The sequence below is a fragment of the Lucilia sericata genome, unplaced genomic scaffold (assembly GCF_015586225.1).
Source record: "Lucilia sericata isolate MDLA Ls3-8-SP2 unplaced genomic scaffold, ASM1558622v1 Contig003972F_arrow, whole genome shotgun sequence".
Lineage (NCBI taxonomy): Eukaryota > Metazoa > Arthropoda > Insecta > Diptera > Calliphoridae > Lucilia > Lucilia sericata.
In genome coordinates, this window is record NW_023997103.1 from 1 (window position 1) to 24,329 (window position 24,329).

The 24,329-nt window shown below is 31.7% G+C and overlaps 1 protein-coding gene and 2 pseudogenes across 1 annotated transcript; 1 reads left to right on the plus strand and 2 right to left on the minus strand.

Moving 5' to 3' along the window:
- Nucleotides 1–63: 63 nt before the first annotated feature.
- LOC119615071 lies at nt 64–4,900 on the minus strand (the record flags this gene model as incomplete). The annotated part of the gene is made up of 4 exons (XM_037971150.1): nt 4,869–4,900; nt 2,548–2,710; nt 1,746–1,868; nt 64–195 (listed from the first exon to the last, which is right to left on the minus strand). Coding segments are annotated over exons 1-4 (450 nt in total), but the record flags the coding sequence as incomplete, so codon positions are not given.
- Nucleotides 4,901–6,164: 1,264 nt separating this feature from the next.
- Nucleotides 6,165–6,896, plus strand: LOC119615072 (annotated as a pseudogene).
- Nucleotides 6,897–9,386: 2,490 nt separating this feature from the next.
- On the minus strand, nt 9,387–23,894 carry LOC119615073 (annotated as a pseudogene).
- Nucleotides 23,895–24,329: the final 435 nt, after the last annotated feature.

Here is a 24,329-nt window from a genome sequence, read left to right on the forward strand (position 1 = left end):
AGAAATTGAAATGGTAAGTCATTAAGTTAATTGTAATTATTAATATAGCATTATTATGATTACCTGTATTAAAGTATTTAATAGATTGGAAAAGGCCTCATAACCATTTACCAGACTACGAGAAATGCCATCAAACATGTCACCATTATTACCATATTTTTCATGTTCACTTATGGTATCCAAAATGGGTAAAGGCTGAAAATATTTAACATAGGAAACGTTTTTTAAAAGTGTATAATATTTTATACATAGAGACTCTATATTCAAAAAGTGCTAACTCAAAAAAATGTAGTTTTAAGGAGTTAACAAAAAACTGTTTAATTTAAATAATATTGTTGTAAAATAACTATGGGAGCTAACACTTATTTTCTTCCAAAATATTCTACTTTGAGAGATAGCATAATAACAAAAACATATATAACAAGTTAGGGACAATCTTTAGGTGAAAGATTTTTAATTTAATTAATTTTTTTGCATCAGCTGTTTACACTTTTGCATTTCGTGCTTAAGATTAAACCACCTCCATTGGGCGCTTAAACCTGCAAACAAAATTAACTAATTGAGTACTGAAAAACATCTTTCGAGGATTAATTTTAATTTAATCGCTAATCTTTCCCCTAAAGATTGGCCCTAAGAGTTCTATATTCGGTTGTACCGAATCTTATATATCTTTCACCAGTTGAAAACGAAAAGTATCAATCAGGACGCCGCTTGTTTAATAAAAGTACTAGTTGAAGAAAAAAAAAAAAGTACCAAAAAGTTTAATCTCATAAATTTTCATTATATCAGGATCATTTATATCAATCAAATCAAAAAAGTACCATCTGAATGACGAAAAAGTTCCAGAAACTCGCCTTTTATAGACTTTCATTCAATCTGCGTGTTTAATATTATAAAAGTCTCAGAAAGTACCAGTTGAAGTGCGAAAAAGTACCATTGTTCAGAACAACATTTACCGTAGGTTGTTGTTGTTTTTCCTGATCTTCCCCATCCTGGTGTTATTGCAATCCTTCGGTGCTACCAATACCTCTAGTTCCCCTGTACTATAAACTGATGGTGTCAAATGTATCTTCGACCTTTCCTTGAAATGATTTGACATAAGGTCGAAGAATTGAGTCTTATATACAATCTAGTGCCGGAAGCACACAGGACATAGTTTCGAGACTTTTACTTCTTGCCACGGTTATTGGAGAGATCCCTTTAAGGCGCACGTGGTATCTGTGGTTTAAACTCAAACTCGCGGGAAGTGAATGTTGATTAAAAGACTGATGCACGTAAAGTGGGGCTAAGCGTTGGGAATGAGTTATTGCATCTCGGAAGTTATTCAACGTATCGGAATGGATCTTTTGATCCTAGCCACCATACAAAGCCACTTTCATATACTTATATAAATCGCTTTGAAATTCAGTACAAATTAGTTGTATGTAAACATAAATCCATACACCAAATTTTATGAGGATCGGTATATATTTGCCTCTAGCCCCATATAAAGTCTCACTCAGAAATGTATTTCAAGTCAATAAATTGCTTAAATATATCAGAACCAAGGTATAACTCAACATAAATTATTAATTATGAGACATTTAATATTCGTAACTGGTGTAGGGTATATATAGTAGGTTACATATAGTCGACCACGCCCGACATACTTTCTTATTTATTTTCAAAACTAAAAGTTTAGTTTAATAATATTTCTGCAATATGTTTTATTTTGTTTAAGTCCCTTCCTTTCGATTTTCACTCACCTGTGTTTTATCAAAATATTTCTTTTGAGTTTTATCGTAGAGACTTAAAACTTTTGATGGTACTCCCTCAGTTTCCAAATTGACCGACTCCCGGTTTTTCTCGGCAGCTTTAAATAAAGAAATCTGCAAGAACCAAAATTTAAGTTAAGAAGTTAGTTCGAAAGAAAGTTAAACAAACAAAACATTTCAAATTTGACTTAATTGCGGTTCCTGATTTTTGAATCCTATATACCCTTCTCCAAAGTGTATTAAAAAATAATTTTTAACATTTTTAATATAATTTTTTTATATTTTTTAAATACGTTATTTCCAATAGATTTTTCTAAATATTCTTTATCCGAATTTGAAATAAAAATTCTAAATTTCAATTGAGGTTTTCCAAGTTTAACTGTTAAAGTTTTATTCAATAAATTCTATATATTAATATAAAGGGCTTTAAACATTACGCGCAGTTGCAGTTGTGTTTTTACACTTGACCTTTTAGTTTTTTAAGAGATCAGTTTTAGAGAACTTTATACCTACTTTGTCTAACAACAAAAATGTTCATGGTTTTTATAATTATTTGTCACATTGTTATTATAAACGTTTTCTTGTAAAATATTTATGATCACTAAATGGTTTCCAACAATAAAATGTGTTTACATTAAAATATCAAAAATGCGGCATGTTAAACAAATAAAATCATTTCTCAAGGTCATCATTAACAACTTAAATCTTCACACATATTTGAATTATAATTTTGAAATTACGAAATCGAGTTTAAATAAATTTAGTAGTAATTTTATAACAACAATGGAATTACCCTTAATGCACCGGAATCTGATGAAAGCTCTGCTTGTGAATGTAAAGCTAAATCATCATCACTTAATTCTGTTTGATGTGACAATTCTGGCTCGGAAAGTTCTGCATTATAGGAGCCATCACTATTTACCACTGGGTATGTTTGGCAAACAGCCACTAAAAAACTTAAATAAACAAATAATTTCGAAATAATACACGCAAATTTCATTTTATGTTAAAGGTTTGAGTTGGTTTTTTTTTAACGAAAACAAAAACCGTTAATTTAATAACGAACGAACGTACACAACCACACCGAATTGACTTAATAACTGAATTAAAATCACTGCAGAGTTTTGGAAATTTAGATTTAAGTCTTGGTTTTAAAAATGTTAAGTGTATTTTTTGCTTAGTTGTTGTTGTTAGTTGGCATCGGTGTTACAACATTAAAAAGCTTTTTGTTTATATTGGTGGGTATATATCAGGGATGGAAAATTCACTACTATTAAACTATTGCCAGTATTTTTTGGGTACTTTTTATAGTTTATAAACATTTGCTAAATAGTCCTGAAACTGTAGACTAGTCGTTAAATTGTCTACAAATGAAAAGCTAGAAAAGCACATTCCAGGGCTTAGAGTAGTAAATGGACTACATGGGAAAGTCAAAACACTAACAGATTATTTCAGAGACCACTCCACAGATTAGTCCACAGACTAGTCTATGGAGTAGTCAATATATTTAGTTTAAAGACTAGCCAACGGACTAGTCCATAGACTAATAGAGTAATTAAGGGACCGGTCCATTGTTTATTTAATAAACTTATTAATAGACTACTTCATGGACAATTAATAGAATAGTATAGAATATATAATAGAACAAACAATTAACTAGTACCAAGACTAGTCCATCGAGTAGACATAGGCTTGTTAATAAGGTAGTCAATGAACTAGTCCATAGTTAATAAGGTAGTCCATAGATTAGTTTCTAGTCTAGTCCATCGACTAGTTAATAAACTAGTCTATAAACTTGTAAACTAGACAATGAAATAGTTCATAAACTAATCTGTAGACTATTTAATAGACTAGTCATTGACCTATTCCATAGACTAGTCAAAAGACTACTCAGTGAACTACTTAATGTACTACTCAGTGGACTAGTTTATATACTATTAAATATATAAACCAATGGACTAGTACATAGTCCAGTTAAGTCAAAACACTAGTCATTATAGTAGCCAAAACACTAGTTATTATATCAAATAATAGACTAGTCCATGGACTAGTTAATAGTCAATAGATTAGTCAGTACTCTAGTCAATAGGATAATTACTACACTGGATAATAGACTAGCTGATATATTCAATAATAGATCTGTCCATAGAAAGTTTAGAAACCTCAAATACATATCAGATTCATTCCAGAATTTTAAGAGTCTACATTTTTCCAATATTTAAAAATATATAAAAATTTTAACGATCGGATACAATAAGCAGAAAGTACTTTTATTTTCCAAAAATAACTTTCTTGGGCTAAGATAGTACTATTTCAAACGTCAATTTCCCATGCCTGGTTTCATATATGTACATAAATACCTGACGAAAACACTCATCATTCCAGGCATTCATTCATAATTTATGTCCATGACCATAAAACAACAAAAATTATAAATACAAAAAAAAAAATGGGTTAGTTAGTTAGATGATGTCTCTATCACAACACTAGGAAGGAAATGTCGTCGTTAGCGGTTAAGTTTAAATTAAGTCGTTTACTGTTATACTTATAATGGAATTGTCTGGTCCAGATACAAGAAAAAGACTACTTTTCTTTTGATTATACATACGTACATACATACATACATGTAAGTATGAAAGCCTACAATGAAAGTAAACTTTACCAAACGCCTGTAAACCACACTTAAATGTCTTACGTCTGGTAGTTTTACATTCGAAGTTGTTGTGTAATAATCTTGTTTATTTGTTTGCTATTTTTTATATTTTGTTTTTACTGAACGACTGACTTATTGACTGACTTAAAAAGAGGAAGAAGATGTTGGCCAAAAACGTTTTGTGAAAAGCGTTGTTGTTTATAAATATGTAGTTGGCGCCACAGCGTTTATGCTAATGTTAGTACAGTTTTAAATTATTGTTCCTATCGGCCCATAAGTGAACATATCAACCATAGTCGAGTTCTTTTCAAAACTTAGCCTCTATTGGTAAAAATTTTACTATAGCAGTGCTTACCTTAAATGGTACATTGAACATGCATATTATAAGGATGCCAATCACCAAAAGCTATTCCAGTACTCTTGCCGGCCGGTGTTGTAAGTGTTTAAAACATACGTCTTACACCCATAATAGAACTTCAACCTCTCGAGTCATGGTCCTAACATTTACGAAGTATCCAATTCCGGATCAGCATCACAGAGTAAAACACTCGTTTGTTTCTTGGCAAAGGCACGTTATAAATGTGGTGAGACGGCTGGAGTATAAGGCAACTATATGCAACCGCGTGATTCGAACTCCGAAACCACGTCATGAGTATTAACATTAGTGGGAATACCAGCTCCCCATATGCAGCTTCCACCGACGCCAGTTGCAGTTACACCTGTATGACACACAAACACTGGAATTTTTATGGGCAATTATAACACAAAGTTACCCTGCGATTATAAGCTGCCCTAGGGCACAAAGTATACAGAGGTGTCACTTTTGACATTTAAAAAAGTCCTAAATCAGCTTTTGTTTGATTTTGAAATTGTTTGGTGAGAAGAGGTATATAAAATACAGCTAAAAAAAATTATTGAATTCGTTTTGTGCGAAAGAGAGGGAAATAGTTTTTTGCTCGTGACGCCTCTGTATACCCTGTCACAGGGTATTCTCACCAAACAATTTCAAAATCAAACAAAAGCTGATTTTAGACTTTTTAAATGTCAAAAGTGACACCTCTGTATACTTTGTGACCCTGTGCCTAGGGCCTAGGCTAGGCACTGCTGCATTTCGTGCAGCACATTTGGACAAAAAACCGAATTTTATCAAATCTCTTTGGGAGAATTGCGGAGCATCAAATTAACGGCGCCGAAAATTTTAAGCCGTCCAACGATGTTTTTTTAAATTATGTCGGCGGCTTGACTTAGTCTCTACTACTGTTGCAGAAATTGATTTAACAGTTTAATTAAAAAAGCTTTCAGATAAAGCTTTTGCTGTTTGGTTATTTATTAACATGCAGCTGTTAATTAAGATCCAAAGTTATCAAGTTGATAGCAGTAATGTTAGTAATAATGGACACTAAAAGCTTTGTAATGTAAAAATAAACGTAAAGCTCTGTTGCTGTGATAACGATTTAAAATTACAGTAGAACATGTATAATTCGACCTTTTAATAATTCGGGTAATTTCAAGGAGATATGGTTTCCGATTATCTAGAATATTAAAATTAAAACGCAGTGATACAGTTGATACATTAAAGATGTATTTTGCTTTAAAAATAATTTTTTTTTTAATTTGTTGCCGTGTTTTCTTACGAAACAGAAATAAAAAAATTTTGAATCAATCTTTAACTCAATTCCATTTGTAATTTACCTTACAAATGGAATTAAATTAATTTAAACATTTGAAAAATAAAAATATTTCATATTTGTTAATTTCCTAACACGATTTCTAGCATATGTTTCGTATACAAAAACTAATGCTGGCTGAATATCGCGACATCTATGAACCGGTTATAGTAGAAAATCCTTTTACTCAAGTCACCGAATACGGCGAAGGTCTTAGACAATATCATATAGGTAAACATTTAAAATTATTTTTTAATAGAAATAAACATATTTGCATTTAAAAAATATTAGGCTTAACCCGCTCTAAAATAATCTTTGGCTGTGATGACTTCGATGGCACCGATCTGGAAGATTTCGATTACAAAGGTCTAGATCCCGAAATAGAAACTTTCCAATTAGTAAGCCTCATGCCTTTGCAATTTGTTAAATTAAATTTCTTTCGCAAAAAGAATAGAAATATTATGCGCATTTCTATTTGTGGTGAAGAGGAGAAACCTATGCTATTTGAATTTTGGCGGTCATCTATAAAAGTGTAAGTTGGCGAAATATTTTTAAAATTAAAAATCTAATTTGTTTTTTTTTAGCTCTTCTGGAAAACTTGGCGTGAACGTGTTGCCACTATACGTCTCTTACATCCCAATCTTTTTCACATCTCCTGTTCTTCACCCTTTTCGAGTACTGATGTCCTGGGCGAAGAGGAACTTTGTTATGCTCAGGTGCATGTAGACTCGAATTATTCACAATCTTCGTGGAGGAATTATTCGACCAGTTGTAGTTTGTTGAGTCAATAGTTTATGGGATAAATGTAGAAATTAAATTTAATAAATGTATGTAGATAGTATAGTAACATTTACCATAATTATTTATTATATCGAAGAAACCACAGATAACTATAGGATGTTGATAAAAAATCGATGAAAGATTTTTCTATAATATCGATTAGACGTTTATTAAAAAGTGTAACCGATAGAATTTCGCATATATGTATATTTTATTGTCCACACGTTCGTTGGATGGTTGGTTGGTTGGTTAGTTAGTTAGTAGTTGTAGTTAGTTAGTTAGTTAGTTAGTTTAGTTAGTAGTTAGTTAGTTAGTTAGTAGTTAGTTAGTTAGTTAGTTAGTTAGTTAGTTAGTTAGTTAGTAGTAGTTAGTTAGTAGTTAGTTAGTTAGTTAGTTAGTTAGTTAGTTAGTTAGTTAGTAGTTAGTTAGTTAGTTAGTTAGTTAGTTAGTTAGTAGTTAGTTAGTTAGTTAGTTAGTTAGTTAGTTAGTTAGTTAGTTAGTTAGTAGTTAGTTAGTTAGTAGTTAGTTAGTTAGTTAGTAGTTAGTTAGTTAGTAGTTAGTTAGTTAGTAGTTAGTTAGTTAGTTAGTTAGTTAGTTAGTAGTTAGTTAGTAGTTAGTTAGTTAGTTAGTTAGTTAGTTAGTAGTTAGTTAGTTAGTAGTTAGTTAGTTAGTTAGTTAGTTAGTTAGTAGTTAGTTAGTTAGTTAGTTAGTTAGTTAGTTAGTTAGTTAGTTAGTTAGTTAGTTAGTAGTTAGTTAGTAGTTAGTTAGTTAGTGTTAGTTAGTTAGTTAGTTAGTTAGTTAGTTAGTTAGTTAGTTAGTTAGTTAGTTACTTACTTACTTACTTAGTTAGTTAGTTAGTTAGTTAGTTAGTTAGTTAGTTAGTTAGTTAGTTAGTTAGTTAGTAGTTAGTAGTTAGTTAGTTAGTTAGTAGTTAGTTAGTTAGTTAGTTAGTTAGTAGTTAGTTAGTTAGTTAGTTAGTTAGTTAGTAGTTAGTTAGTTAGTTAGTTAGTTAGTTAGTTAGTAGTTAGTTAGTTAGTTAGTTAGTTAGTTAGTTAGTAGTTAGTAGTTAGTAGTTAGTTAGTTAGTTAGTTAGTTAGTTAGTTAGTTAGTTAGTTAGTTAGTTAGTTGTAGTTAGTTAGTTAGTTAGTTAGTTAGTTAGTTAGTAGTAGTTAGTTAGTTAGTTAGTTAGTTAGTAGTTAGTTAGTTAGTAGTTAGTTAGTTAGTTAGTTAGTTAGTAGTTAGTTAGTTAGTTAGTTAGTTAGTTAGTTAGTTAGTTAGTTAGTTAGTTAGTTAGTTAGTTAGTAGTTAGTAGTAGTTAGTAGTTAGTTAGTTAGTTAGTTAGTTAGTTAGTTAGTTAGTTAGTTAGTTAGTTAGTTAGTTAGTAGTTAGTTAGTTAGTAGTTAGTTAGTTAGTAGTTAGTTAGTAGTTAGTTAGTTAGTTAGTAGTTAGTTAGTTAGTTAGTTAGTAGTAGTTAGTTAGTTAGTTAGTTAGTTAGTTAGTTAGTTAGTTAGTGTTAGTTAGTTAGTTAGTTAGTTAGTAGTTAGTTAGTTAGTAGTTAGTTAGTTAGTTAGTTAGTTAGTTAGTTAGTTAGTTAGTTAGTTAGTTAGTTAGGTAGTTAGTTAGTAGTTAGTTAGTTAGTTAGTAGTAGTAGTTAGTTAGTTAGTTAGTAGTTAGTTAGTTAGTTAGTGTTAGTTAGTAGTTAGTTAGTTAGTTAGTTAGTAGTTAGTTAGTTAGTTAGTAGTAGTTAGTTAGTTAGTTAGTTAGTTAGTAGTTAGTTAGTTAGTTAGTTAGTTAGTTAGTTAGTAGTTAGTTAGTTAGTTAGTTAGTTAGTAGTTAGTTAGTTAGTTAGTAGTTAGTTAGTTAGTTAGTTAGTTAGTTAGTTAGTTAGTTAGTTAGTTAGTTAGTTAGTTAGTTAGTTAGTAGTTAGTTAGTTAGTAGTTAGTTAGTAGTTAGTTAGTTAGTTAGTTAGTTAGTTAGTTAGTTAGTTAGTTAGTTAGTTAGTTAGTTAGTTAGTTAGTTAGTTAGTTAGTTAGTAGTAGTTAGTTAGTTAGTTAGTTAGTGTTAGTTAGTTAGTTAGTTAGTTATCATGGTGCTGTTTGCCTCAGTACTTTTTATCTCGCACTGATTACTCGTTGTTACTATAAATGTTAAAAGTAGGCGTAAAAAGAGGCGTGTCATCTACTAATGATCTGATCTATAATTACTTAATTAAACGAAATGTTAATAATTTTTCGTTTGCTTTATTATTTTTATTTCTTTTAATTATATACATTTTGAGATTTTATTGCACATAAAACTAAATTATATTCTGCTTATAATTAAAAATTTATAATAAAATGTAATTTTTAACAAAAATTTTCTTAAAGAAGCATATAAAAACAATGGTAGATATTAAAAGGCCAGGCGAAATAATAATATAACAATTTATAATACATTTAAGCTGAAATTAGCAAAAATATACTTTGTGACAACATTTTTTTAGGCAAATTCGAAATGCTTCCGAAATTTCACTTTTTTTCAAAACATTCTTACTTAAACATTAACCAAACTTAATCGATTCTCGGTAGATTTACTACTACTGGTGCCATTACGATTACCATTCTTTAAAATACCAACACCTGTCGTTCCAGAGGCACCATTCACCGCCCGATTATTTGTTTTCGTTAACATTTCCCCCGAATTATTATCATTTATGGATGATTTTTGTAATTTCTTAGACATTTCCTCTACCGAAAAACCATTATTGCCATAATCCACACTTTGGCGTTGTTGTTGTTGCAATTGCTGCTGTTTGCTGATGCAAAGGACAATTACGCTGATGTTCGGTATATGAATTGCCATTGGATTTGCGTAGATTTGCACGTGACAGAGTACTTGTAATTCACTTTGTTAAGGCCTCATTTGTAGGTGTGGTATCACCTGAATCTCTACCTTTCTTTTGCGTCGTTAGAAAATCGAATTTTTCTGGTTCTCTTCTCATATTGGAAGGTTGGCGGTATTCTCCTATGGTAACAGTACCCAAACGTAAAGTTTGTCTATTTGCTTGAGTGTTGTTGGTGGCAGTGTTGTTGTTGTTGTTGAAACCATTGGTAGAGGCAGATGATGATTTGTTGGGTCTGCTGTAAGTGTCATTGCCATTGTAAGTATTTCCATTTTGAACACCATTTGTTAAACGTTCAGATGTTGTGTTATTGTTGACTTTATAGGTGTTGTTATTGGTCATCTGTAGAGGCTTTAGGGAGGGTTAAGAATTTCTTTAATATTATTAATCATTTTTTACAAATTGTTTTTTCTTACCGGTGGTTTTGGTATATGACTATATGTCTCCTGTTTGTTTGGCTCTCTACTGTCCAATGTATCATTTTGCTGTTGTTGTTTTGTTTGTGTTAGAGAGTTTTATTTTAGGTCCTTTAGATCGACAGGTACCAGCATCATCCAATATTGTGGTATTTAACAGTGCCTCCTTTCGATCCTGCAATGTAATAAAAATAAGAGAAGTAGTATTTTAGTCAATTAAAAAAAATCTATTTTATTTAAAATCTATTCTCTTCTCCACTTATAAAATTGTATAAATAATAAGTTTTAAATGTAAATTTAATATTAACCACCAGTTTACTATAAAATAATAAATCTTTAATTGAAGAATCATCATTTCCGTTTAACTGTAGAAATATCTTAGAAATCTTTCACAACAATATCATGTTTATTTATATTTATAAAAATGTTTTCTGATAAACAAAGATAACGGTAAAATTAACTAAACAATTACATTACACTATGACATAAAATAATTGGAACACACACTGTTTTTAATTAAATTAACTTGTTGTTGTATCATTTGTTACCAAATATTTAGTCATTGTAATCATAACAACAATTTACATTTAATTACATTTTAATTATTTAATTTTTCTTGTTTATATTTATAATTTTTGTTTTTGTAATGAATAAAGCGCTTAGACATTGTTTGACATTGCTTTTTGCTTGAAATGTTTCGATTTAGATAAAATATTTTTTATATTTTATTTAATCAATTAATTGAGAAATTTAAGAAATTTCTTGTTTACTCTTCAAATAAACTTTCCATTTCGTGTGACACATGTTTAATAGCTTTAATCTTTTTCGACACTTTTAAGACAAAGAGGAGAAAAACATGTAAAATACGCAGTTTAAACAGATGTTTACGAAAAAAATAACACTTTTGTTCAGAAAATAATTTCGCTATACTATTTAATCTGCCATACGAGGGTTTGTTAAAGTGTCTGGTTTAAACGATTTTCTAGAAAAGACCACATATAGGGGTTAGAGAGAATTATAGACCGATATTGATCGAGACAAAGAATGAAACCGGTATAAAATAAGTCCAGTGTATGATTACCGGTTATAAGTTCAAAACTTTATATAATAGAGACTTGTCAATTTATAATGAAAACTATCAAGTAGGTGGTTGCTTAATATTTAGACCAATTTCTTCCGCTTACAGTAAGTGTCTTGAATCTTAGAAGAAACTATTGGCATCACTAAATAAAATTGCATTTTATTGCTAAAACTCCTACATGCGAAGTAGTTAAGTCCCCATATATTAATGGCAGGGCCCTCGTTTAATGAAATTCATATATTATTCCTACACATAAAACCCTCGCACACACACCTGATCTTTCTCAGATGTGCACACATAAATAAGAGGTGGACTAGGTACACGACTCTCTAACGAATATGCATGTTGCTTATTTATGATTAACACACAAATATGTTGTTAGATGTTGTTGTTGCATTTAATAATTTGTGTAGCAAGTCTATTTGTTGTTATTGTTGTCTACATACCTCATAAGTACTCAAAGTTACCAAACACTTTCCACCACGAGCCGGTTTCATTGTTGCGTGTAACGCTGATGATGTTGCTTCATTGTCAAAATAATTTTGCATTTTTTTGCCGTGTTTTACTGCAACTTCTTGTAAATTTTTGCGTTTTTTCAAGAAAATTTTCTTTTTTTTATTGTTGTTAGTTTTTCCTTATGGAAGATGTTTTAAATAATAAAGATTATATTCACAGAAATGTTAATAAATTATTAGCCGCTGTTTGTAACTGATTTGTTTTTTTGCACGTTGCTATTCCACCGCACCATTCAACGTTTTAAAATAAAATAAAAATTTATATTTTTCTTAACGCACTCACTCTATTGTTGGGCTGTTTGACTATTGACTGTTTGATCGTTGGTTGAGTTGGTTGTGGTGGTTTGGTTTGGTGGCTGATAGCTAGTTGAATGGCTATTGCCACTTTATGGTGGCAATTTGCAAGAGTGTGTGGGGAGATTGGTTGGTTGTTTAGTTGATGGTATGAGTAAATATTAAAAAACAAAAGTACTAAATTAGTTAGTTGTTTGGTATTGTGTTATTTTTCCATTATTATTTATTTTTTTTTTTTTCATAAAAATATCTATTGACAATTTTGCACAATATATATAGACAATCTAAACAAAATGAGACAACAACAGTAATCAGTGAAAACAGATACAAAAAAAAAAACAACAACATCAAAGATAAGATAAATATTTCTGATGCAGATGTTAGTACACTGCTACGAGTACTAGTACTCGTAAGAACCTAAAAATATTATTATTTTTTTTTAATTTCGTTTATGAATCATCATCTTTTTTGAAACCTCTATATGTTTGTTTTAAAACAATAACAATGGTTAAGACCCTTTATATTATAAATATAATATTTGGCTCTTTCGTTCGTTTTGTTCCGTTGGAGGGTCTCTCATACTCTCTGACATCTCTTAGTTTTTTTTTTTTTTTTTTTTGTGAAATCAATATGTAATAATCGATTAGCAGCGATAGTAAAATCTACAACAAAAGCAACAATAATGTGATCATAAAGCCAGATCTTTAAAGCGTAGCTTATAGATTAGTAGACTTTTAAAATTTATAACAAAAATTGTTAAAACTTGCGAGTATTAAGGTCGTATAAAGAATTTCCCAATCGACACCATTTTTATAGAAGATTATAAAGAAACTATATTTGGTCAAGTTTGACCCTATAAATATATTATAGTATAGACTAGAGTCTGGTCTATATTAAGGTCTATAGACTAGAATGTAGTCCGGTCTATGTTTTGGACAATAGTCAAGATTAAAGTTTGGACTAAAGTCTTGGCAATTGTCAGTCCTATAGTCTGGCCTAACGCCTAGACTACAATTTGGTTCATAGTCTAGACTATAGTGTGGCTTATATTCCAGCCTATAGGATAGACTGTAGTCTATCCTATAGGCCGTGGTCTATAGTCTAAACTTAAGGGAAGATTATAGTCTAGTCTATAGTCTAGACTATAGTTTCGCTTAAAGTTAAGATTATAGACAAGACTACAGACCAGTCTTGTATAAAGTCTGATCTAAAGTCGGGACTGCAGTCTAAACTAAAGTCTGGTATATAGTCTGGTCTTGACTTCTGTCTTGTGTTTAGTCTAATCTGTAATCTGGTCTATAGTCTGGTGTTTAGTCAGTACTAATGTTTATGGTCTGTGCTCTTGACTATAGCCTGGTCTATAGTCTCGACTATAGTCTGGTCCATAGTCTTGTCTATAACCTGGTCTACAGTCTTAATTATAGTCTTGACTATAGTGTTAATTATAGTCTTGACTATAGGCTGGTCTATAGTCTTGACTATAGTTAAGACTATAGTCTGGTCTATAGCCTAGCCTTCACTAAAATCTCGTCTATAGTTTGGCTATAGTATCGTCTATAGTCTCGACTATAGTCGGGTCTATAGCCGCTACTATAGTCTATAGTCTCGACTATAGTCTATTTACTATAGCCATGACTACAGCCTACATTCTACATTCTCGTCAATAGTCTGGTCTATAGTCTTGACTATAATTTTTACTATAGTCTAGCATATAGCCATGACTACAGCATGGCCTACATTCTCGTCAATAGTCTGTTCTATAGACTTGACCATAGTCTTGATTGTAGTCCGGTCTACAGTCATGTCTATAATCTGGGCTATAGTTTGGTCTACAGCCTATAGGCTAGTGTTTAACCTGGTCTATAAACTGGTATACTGTATTATGCACTCTCGTCTTAACTATAGTCTGGTATATAGCTTGGCCTTGAGTATAACATGGATTAGAGTTTGGCTATAGTCTTGACTATAATCTCGTCTATAGTCTCTTCTATATTTTGGCTATAGACTGGTTCATATAGTCTATATTCTTGACTATAATCTTGTCTATAGTTTGGCTATGGTATGGTCTATAGTCTTGACTATAATCTTTGCTATAGTCTGGCATAGAGCCATGACTATAGTCTGGTCTACAGTCTCGTCAATAGTCTATAGACTTGACTATAGTCTGGTCTATAGTCTTGATTATAGTCCGGTCTATAGTCTTGACTATAATCAGGGCTATAGTTTGATCTATAGTCTATAGGGTAGTATTTAGTCTGGGCTATAATCTGGTCTACTGTATTATGGACTTTATACAATTCCTTTAAAACTCTGTACACAAGCAAAACATCGCAAATAACAAACATCTTAAGTAAATGTATAAAAATAGCAAAAAAAAACAGATTATTGTACAATATAAAGTTATTTATTTAACACCAACATTCGAAGTTTGTTCGAAATTCATGTAGTCGTGCCGTGTAATGGTACTGGGTACAAAATATTTTTCTGGTGCGAGTATCTACTACTATTTATTGCATGTTTTAAAGTTTTAGTATCCATAGTAGTTACTTGCTAACAGAAAAAATGAAACTTACTACAAAACTACTTACTCTTACTTACAACAAATAGTCAAATAGTATGCGGCACAGTTGAAAAGTTGAAACTTTGCAATGGTATGGAATGGTGTGGTGTGGTATGGTGTGTCGTGTTATGTGTTGGCTTTTAAGGTCGTTGGTAAAACCAATAAATAAAATTCATAAATTAATAAACTCACAGAGATGAATGCACTACGAAAGACATACAGTATGATTGTTTAAATAATGTTTATAGCCGCGGATACAGGTGTGATGTGAAAATTATCTTTATATGAGTTGGAAAAATGAAACCAAAGCGAATGTTATTAAATTCTTTAAGCATTTTTGTGGTGACTTTAATAAAACCGAGCTTAGGGGAAAAATAAATAGTTTGAGAGAATTTGTTGCTAAAAAAAACACAAAAAGACCTTGACTTCAAACCCAGATTGAATGTCAAAAACAATGTTAGATAATGGAAATTATATTTTTGAGAAAATGTTTACAAATGTATGTAAATTGAAAGTTATACTCAGTCAGACATGTGGGTCTATAAAAGAAGAGAATAAGTTAAAGCTTTTAATTTCAGTTTTAGCTAATATTTTCCCACGTAAGCAGATACTTGTTTAAGTATCGGTTGTTTAATAATTGAGTTATTATAAATTTCCTCGATTAATATGTGTATCCGGAAAATTATCGGAAAAAGGATTTATGGTTTTATTTTTCATAAGAAAGTTATAGAAATATTAACAAGTTTATTCTGATAATTTTGAATTTATTTGAAAAATTTAGAAAAAATAATTGGGTTTTGAACTTTCTTAATGTTGCCCTTGGGTCCTCATTCTCAGTCTTATCTCATTCTTAAACAAACACCTAAAATTTAAGGTTTATATTTTAAGATCTTGTAAATAATAAAATCAGTAAAGAATATGGAATAAGATCTGATAATGAATTAATCTATGGTTTGGACTATAATCTAGACTATCTGGATTATAGTTTAGACTATGAATTGATCTATAGTTTGGCCTATAGATTGGACTGTGAATTGAACTATAGTTTGGACTATCTAGACTATGCATTGATTGACTATACTATTATAAATCGGGACTACAGTGCTTAGACTACAGTGTAAATCATAGATTGGACTATTTAGACTGTGGATTGATAGACTAAAGTATTAACTATCTAGACTGTAGTGTATATTTTAGTTTAAACTATAGTGTTGACCATAGATTGTGTATAGTTTTGACTTTCTGGACCATGAATTGATCTATATTCTCAGCTAAAGTTTTGACTATAGTAGGAACTATAGTGTGGTCTTTAGTTTAGACTATAGAGTCAACCATAGATTGGACTTTAGTTTGGATTATCTGGATTATGGATTGATCTATAGTCTGAGCAATAATTTGGATTATAGTATGGACTATCAGGACTATGGTGCGTACTTTAGTATAGACAGAAATGTAGACCCTAGTTTGGACTATAGATTAATTTATAGTCTGGACTATAGTATGGTATATCTGGACTATAGAGTTTAGACTGTGGTGTCACCCATAGATTGGACTATAGTTTGGACTATCTGGACTGTGGATTATCTGGACTATAGTGTGGACTTTAGTTTAGACTATAGTTTGGACTAACTGGATTATGAAGAGATCTATAGTTTGGATTATAGCATGGACTACCTGGGCTGTAGTGAGGACTTTAGTTTAAACTTTAATGTAGACCATAGTTTGGACCATGGTCCATAGTATCGACTATAGATTGGACTATAGTTTTGACTTTAGATTAAACTATAGATTTTACTATGTATTAGACTATAGTTTTCACTATCTACAATTGAATCTAAAATACAGTGTATACTATGAACTAAACATCATCTATACTCTGGATTTTTTCTGATTTTATATTAAAATGACTCACATTGGAACTTGTTAACACTTAAAATATCTTAACACTATTCAAGTCAATCAATGAAATCTGATAACCAATTCAAAACAGTAAATAGTGCGTGTTAAATTGATTTGTGTTTGGAAAAAAAAAAACAAGTAGTCAATACCACAATTACAATTGTGGGTTATTGGAAATGTAGCACGTGTTTACCACCAATTAAAATAAAATGTGTTAAATAATTAAATAAGTAATTTACTCAATTAAGTACTTTGACATTATAACTCCTATAAAATTCTTTTTAAACGGTTCTATTTTATATTCTTAAACCAAAATTTAAATTACTTTCCTAACTTCCGAAACATTGAAAACATGATTTAAAAACTTACCCGATTTTCCATAGAATCCCCACTGCCGCCACATTCTTTGAAGCCGTTCTTAAACATGCGTTTATGGGCCTGTTTGAATTCATTCATTAAAGCACTGTGTTGATCATCCACAACATTGAGAGTATTATTGTTGTTATTATTACAATTGATGTTGTTGCTGCTGCTGTTGTTATTCACAGCTGCAGTTTTATGATGATCATTGCCATTCAATGTATTTGTGTTTAAATTTGTTGCTGCTGTTGGACTTGTTGGGTGATGATGATGTTGGTTGTGATGTTGTTGTTGTTGTTGATGATTATTATTGTTCTCACGTTTCATTTCGTATTGTAGTGGTTTCATTTCATTATGTGGAGCATGTTCTTTAAAGGCGGGAGGTTGACGTCTCTATAAACAAGACAAACACAAAACAAATAAATTCATTTTGAAAACACACCATTTTGTTTATAATATAAACTTAATAAACAACAAAGTTATTTGATATTCTTTTATTATACAATTTGTCCTAATTCTGATTTCAAGCAGGGTTGTTAAATTTTTTAAAAATAAGCTTAAAATTTTGTGAATTTTTGAATACGAATAATTATTTTTTAAATTCATAGTATGAATTTTTAAATTTAAGGAAATATTTGGAATATTTTGCCAAAATTTCAAAATCATTTATGTTATATAATCGTTATATTTTTATTGATTTGCAAATCTAGTGTACAAATTGAATAAGTAATTTTATCCATTGAAATTTTAATATTCTTCAAGGATATTGAAATATATAATAAAACGTGTTAAATTTTACTAAATATATCAGTATAGTGGGGATGGTATAATGGGCTTGTGCTGATGCTTGTAACGGTACAAAATATTGGTTCTAGATCCACCTTAAAGTACACTAATTGACTCAGAATCATTTTATGAACTATCTAAGAAGGCGGTTTGCAAGCTTACTATTAGGTGTACTAGTTCATAGAACTCCCGAGAACCAGTGCATTAGTTGATCGTCATCATTTTACGATCATCAAATCAGATACTCTAATTTAAAATACTTTCTGTTAGCCAGATTTTCCTATTGGCTTAAGTCTTTATTGATTTGGAAGAAAAGTGCCTGGTTTAAGGAGACACTATTAAGCTATTATGCCGAGCTTTCATTCAATTAGAAGATTTCAAACGTAGAAAATTCAGTACTTCAGTAATTTTGGGTAGATTCTCAAACTTATAAACTTTTTAAAAATAGTCCACAAACTAATCAATGAACTATAGTTTAGACTATACTATTCTATAAACTAGTCTATAGATCCACCTTAAAGTACACTAATTGACTCAGAATCATTTTATGAACTATCTAAGAAGGCGGTTTGCAAGCTTACTATTCGGTGTACTAGTTCATAGAACTCCCGAGAAAAAGTGCATTACTTGATCGTCATCATTTTACGATCTTCAAATCAGATACTCTGGTCATCAACACCAAACAGTTAGATTATCAGAAAGACAAAGTCGACAGTGATATCCAAAATTTGAGGATCAGTTTAAGCCACTAAAGATCCAACAGCCTGATCTAGTAATAATAAGAAAGGAGAACTTGAAGTGTAGATCTGATGATCAATCTGTTCAGTTTGATGATGTGTCCAGACAAATTTGTCTCTCATATTCTCAACTGAGAGATCAGATCCTGTATGCCGATCTATAAAAGTTATATATTGCTTCGAAAGTGTCGAATGTAAAATGGATACATTACAATAACCCAAAGCTAAAGAAATCGAATCAGATAAATCAACAATATGTGTTGCACCAACGTATTTGCCCTGTATTTCAGAGAACAAGTCCCAACAACGATGAGCTGCCGGTCCGGCGATCATAGGGGACAAGGCTCGATTATATGTCAGCTCACCGCCTTCATTTCAGAACAGGTAACTCGAAATTAGGTCTTAAAAATTAATCGGAAACGCAGAATACATAAGTATGTTGCCAGAAAGATGGAAAAAGATCATAACTAAAAATGGTCAAAAAATGCAGGTCTAGGGTTTCTTCCAATATGGTCAAATAGCCACAAGTTTCTAAATGCCCTTATTAGCGTAATTGTAACCATTTCGAATCGTTCAAACAACTTAAAAATACTCGACACTTAACTCTAAGTACTTGCAAAGTAAAAAATATATTTCAAAAAAGTTATACCACTTACCGCTTTTCTCTTCTTAAGTTCCTCTGTAATGGCACTTGAGAGACTGCCTCCATCGTTAAAACCACCAGACGATTTCTCACTTTCCATATTCAAATTCACATTTGAGTATGTTGAGTTATCGCCGGAAGCTGTTGTGGTCGCCGCTGCTTTATTCAATTTAGCCAATTGGAGATTGGCATATTGATAACGTTGCATGGTGGCAGCCACGCCACCAATTTTAATATCGCCCTCCTCATGAGGTGGCAAACACTTGTTGAAAGTATTGCTAGAAGATGACGTTGATGTTGCAGAATTTGAGTTCAAATCAAATTGTATGAATGATTTTGTGGCTGATGCTGATGTTGGGTGTGATTTAACATGGCCATGGGTGGTGGAGGTGGTAATATATTGGGTGTTTTCGGTGTTTGATTAAATTTCGTTAGGGTGCCTTCCATGGCAGCTGGTTCCTCTCGGTTGTCTTTTTGTACAGGGCTCAAAGTTTTTCTTATGGTGCCTGTGCTCGAAGAAGGCGTGGCATTTTCCACAAATGTATTGTTTATGGAAGTAGCACCATTTTCGGATAATTTAATAATAGTTTTATTAATTTCCTTTTAACATTTGTCTGTGTTGTAGAGTTCGTTGCGGTGCCGGTGTTGGAATTTTGTCTTACGGGTAAATTTGTTGCGGCCGTTAAGTTGGAATTTGCACTTCTTTCGGTTATGGATTTTGAACGACATCTACGCTGCTCATTGGCATATAAAGGTTGATTCCAATTTGCTCCATTTGAACTTTCCTCTCTGACGGCAGTTAATCTCTTTGATTTCACATCAGCCCAGCAGGGACTTTGATCTCCGGTTACTGAACTAGCTGAACTATTATAACCACTTGATTCTCCGGGAAATAGATCACAACCGGCCCCAGTATGCACTGTCATATCTAATTTATTTGAACTTTTCATAACTGCCACCGCCTCACTGAATAGTACATCTGAAAAATCTATACTATTTACCGTCAGAATTTGATCACCTGGTCTTAAGCCTGCCTCTCGTGCCACACTTTTCTCTTTTGTAAATTGTACAAATATTCCCGGTTTCCATTCGGGTCCCTTACAAATGCCCAACCCAATTTGGTGCGTGGTGCTACATTAAGCACCACATTTATAACACGTTCACCTTGATTACGGCTGTGAGTACGTTCCGTACGCTCCGAGGATTGATAAGAACATTCGGAGGTGGTGGAACTAATACTGGGTGTCTTGACCACATTCCAGGTAAGACCATCATTTTCTTTGCTAAATTTTTCGAATAAATGTTAGATTAAATATAATCTCTTACCAATAACAATAATAATAACTCACTCTTTTACCGGCAACATGCCAACACTGCGTACTTTCAGTGTTAAACGTTCTTGATGGCTAACAAGTTGCACAAATTCTTTGTGTATGGCATCATCTATTCTGAATCCATTAATACGCAATATTTGATCACCAATCTGTATAAAAACATAAATGAAAAATAAATAACACTTAAAAATATTGTTTGTTCGTTTGTTTGCTTAAAATGTTTTGGTCTAAACAGTCGTCATTTGGGTCACATTTGAAGTTTGTATGTTGATCATTTTAAGAGTGAGTGGTGAGGTGAGAGGCTTTATATGTTAGTGTTTAAATTGTGCGTCACGTTTGTATATATTATGTTTGTTGCTGTCTAGAATTCTTTACATGACGCACTTTCTGTAAATGGTACGTGCAAGACCTTCCCTGTAAAAGTTTGAATTTTAACTTAAATATCGGACATCTGGCTAGTGAAAGTAAAATGTGTAAATATTATTGCAGTGTCTCATTGTTTGGCTGTTCTAATTTAAAATACTTTCTGTTAATCAGATTTCCCTATTGGCTTGAGTCTTTATTGATTGGAAGAAAAGTGCCTGGTTTAAGGTGACACTATTAAGCTATTATGCCGAGCTTTCATTCAATTAGAAGATTTCAAACGTAGAAAATTCAGTACTTCAGTAATTTTGGTTAGATTCTCTAACTTATAAACTTTTTAAAAATATTCCACAAACTAATCAAAGGACTATAGTATAGACTAGACTATTCTATAGTCTAGTATATAGTCTAGTCTATAGTATAATCTATAGTCTAATCTATAGTCTAATCTATAGTCTAATCTATAGTCTAATCTATAGTCTAGTCTATAGTCTAGTCTATAGTCTAGTCTATAGTCTAGTCCATAGTCTAGTCTATAGTCTAGTCTATAGTCTAGTCTATAGTCTGGTCTATAGTCTAGTCTATAGTCTCGTCTAGTTCCATAGTCTAGTCTATAGTCTAGTCTAGTCTATAGTCTAGTCTATAGTCTAGTCTATAGACTAGTCTATAGTCTAGTCTATAGTCTAGTCTATAGTCTAGTCTATAGTTTAGTCTAGTAGTCTATAGTCTATGTCTAGTCTAAGTCTAGTCTATAGTCTAGTCTATAGTCTAGTCTATAGTCTAGTCTATAGTCTAGTCTATAGTCTAGTCTATAGTCTAGTCTATAGTCTAGGTCTAAGTCTAGTCTATAGTCTAGTCTATAGTCTAGTCTATAGTACTAGTCTATAGTCTAGTCTATAGTCTAGTCTATAGTCTAGTCTATAGTCTAGTCTATAGTCTAGTCTATAGTCTAGTCTATAGTCTAGTCTATAGTTAGTCTATAGTCTAGTCTATAGTCTAGTCTATAGTCTAGTCTATAAGTCTAGTCTATAGTCTAGTCTATAGTCTAGTCTATAGTCTAGTCTATAGTCTAGTCTATAGTCTAGTCTATAGTCTAGTCTATAGTCTAGTCTATAGTCTAGTCTATAGTCTAGTCTATAGTCTAGTCTATAGTCTAGTCTATAGTCTAGTCTATAGTTAGTCTATAGTTCTAGTCTATAGTCTAGTCTATAGTCTAGTCTATAGTCTAGTCTATAGTCTAGTCTATAGTCTAGTCTATAGTCTAGTCTATAGTCTAGTCTATGTCTATAGTCTTAGTCTAGTCTATAGTCTAGTCTATAGTCTAGTCTATAGTCTAGTCTAGTCTAGTCTATAGTCTAGTCTATAGTCTAGTCTATAGTCTAGTCTATAGTCTAGTCTATAGTCTAGTCTATAGTCTAGTCTATAGTCTAGTCTAGTCTAGTCTATAGTCTAGTCTATAGTCTAGTCTATAGTCTAGTCTATAGTCTAGTCTATAGTCTAGTCTATAGTCTAGTCTATAGTCTAGTCTATAGTCTAGTCTATAGTCTAGTCTATAGTCTAGTCTATAGTCTAGTCTATAGTCTAGTCTATAGTCTAGTCTATAGTCTAGTCTATAGTCTAGTCTATAGTCTAGTCTATAGTCTAGTCTATAGTCTAGTCTATAGTCTAGTCTATAGTCTAGTCTATAGTCTAGTCTATAGTCTAGTCTATAGTCTAGTCTATAGTCTAGTCTATAGTCTAGTCTATAGTCTAGTCTATAGTCTAGTCTATAGTCTAGTCTATAGTCTAGTCTATAGTCTAGTCTATAGTCTAGTCTATAGTCTAGTCTATAGTCTAGTCTATAGTCTAGTCTATAGTCTAGTCTATAGTCTAGTCTATAGTCTAGTCTATAGTCTAGTCTATAGTCTAGTCTATAGTCTAGTCTATAGTCTAGTCTATAGTCTAGTCTATAGTCTAGTCTATAGTCTAGTCTATAGTCTAGTCTATAGTCTAGTCTATAGTCTAGTCTATAGTCTAGTCTATAGTCTAGTCTATAGTCTAGTCTATAGTCTAGTCTATAGTCTAGTCTATAGTCTAGTCTATAGTCTAGTCTATAGTCTAGTCTATAGTCTAGTCTATAGTCTAGTCTATAGTCTAGTCTATAGTCTAGTCTATAGTCTAGTCTATAGTCTAGTCTATAGTCTAGTCTATAGTCTAGTCTATAGTCTAGTCTATAGTCTAGTCTATAGTCTAGTCTATAGTCTAGTCTATAGTCTAGTCTATAGTCTAGTCTATAGTCTAGTCTATAGTCTAGTCTATAGTCTAGTCTATAGTCTAGTCTATAGTCTAGTCTATAGTCTAGTCTATAGTCTAGTCTATAGTCTAGTCTATAGTCTAGTCTATAGTCTAGTCTAGTCTAGTCTATAGTCTAGTCTATAGTCTAGTCTATAGTCTAGTCTATAGTCTAGTCTATAGTCTAGTCTCTAGTCTAGTCTATAGTCTAGTCTATAGTCTAGTCTATAGTCTAGTCTATAGTCTAGTCTATAGTCTAGTCTAGTCTATAGTCTAGTCTAGTCTATAGTCTAGTCTAGTCTAGTCTATAGTCTAGTCTAGTCTATAGTCTAGTCTATAGTCTAGTCTATAGTCTAGTCTATAGTCTAGTCTATAGTCTAGTCTATAGTCTAGTCTATAGTCTAGTCTATAGTCTAGTCTATAGTCTAGTCTATAGTCTAGTCTATAGTCTAGTCTATAGTCTAGTCTATAGTCTAGTCTATAGTCTAGTCTATAGTCTAGTCTATAGTCTAGTCTATAGTCTAGTCTATAGTCTAGTCTATAGTCTAGTATATTCTGTAATCGTATTCTTGTTTATAACAAGCAAATTTTACTCACCCTTAAACCCTTCTGTTCCGCTTCGCTATTACGATCAACACTGGATACAAAAAATCCCGTACTAAACTCCTTGCCACCTCTTACAGAGAAAACCATAGGAGGGTACAGCGCCCGTGTTACCAGTATTCGACGACTATGAGGTCTTAAACAAACGTATCAAACGGATGCGCGTTGAGGCTGGTTATAGCACACCATGAAGATGCCGCAGTGGTAAGAGTCATCATGTCACTAGATGAACTAGTGGTGGAGCCCTGCATACTGCTGCAATCGGTGAATAATGAGGTGGCCATCATATAATTTAGAGAAAATTTGTTATGTTTGTTTTTTCCTTTTTTTATTATGGAATTACAATGGTAAATCATGAAAGCTGAAGTTTGTAGCTAAGCCATGAACTGCAAAGGAATGAATAAAAAATTTTATTTAAATAAATTTTATAATTTTTCTTTTTTTTTCATATTTTAATAAAATTATTTGGTAATTCCGCGAATTTGTTAAAATTTGAGGTTTTTCTTTTAGAGTTAATGTTGTTTTTATTGTAATATATATTTGATAAAGGTTCGTGTTTTAAGTTTTTTTCCTCTGCTGCCCATATTGAACAGCCGCTTATAACAACTAGTTTGTTTCTTAAGTCTTTCGTCTGTTATCTTTATTTTGTCAAAGTTTATGTCCTAAGTCTTTGGTATTATGTGGTAATACCAAACCAAACAACAAACGCAACCACCAACCAACTATTCAATG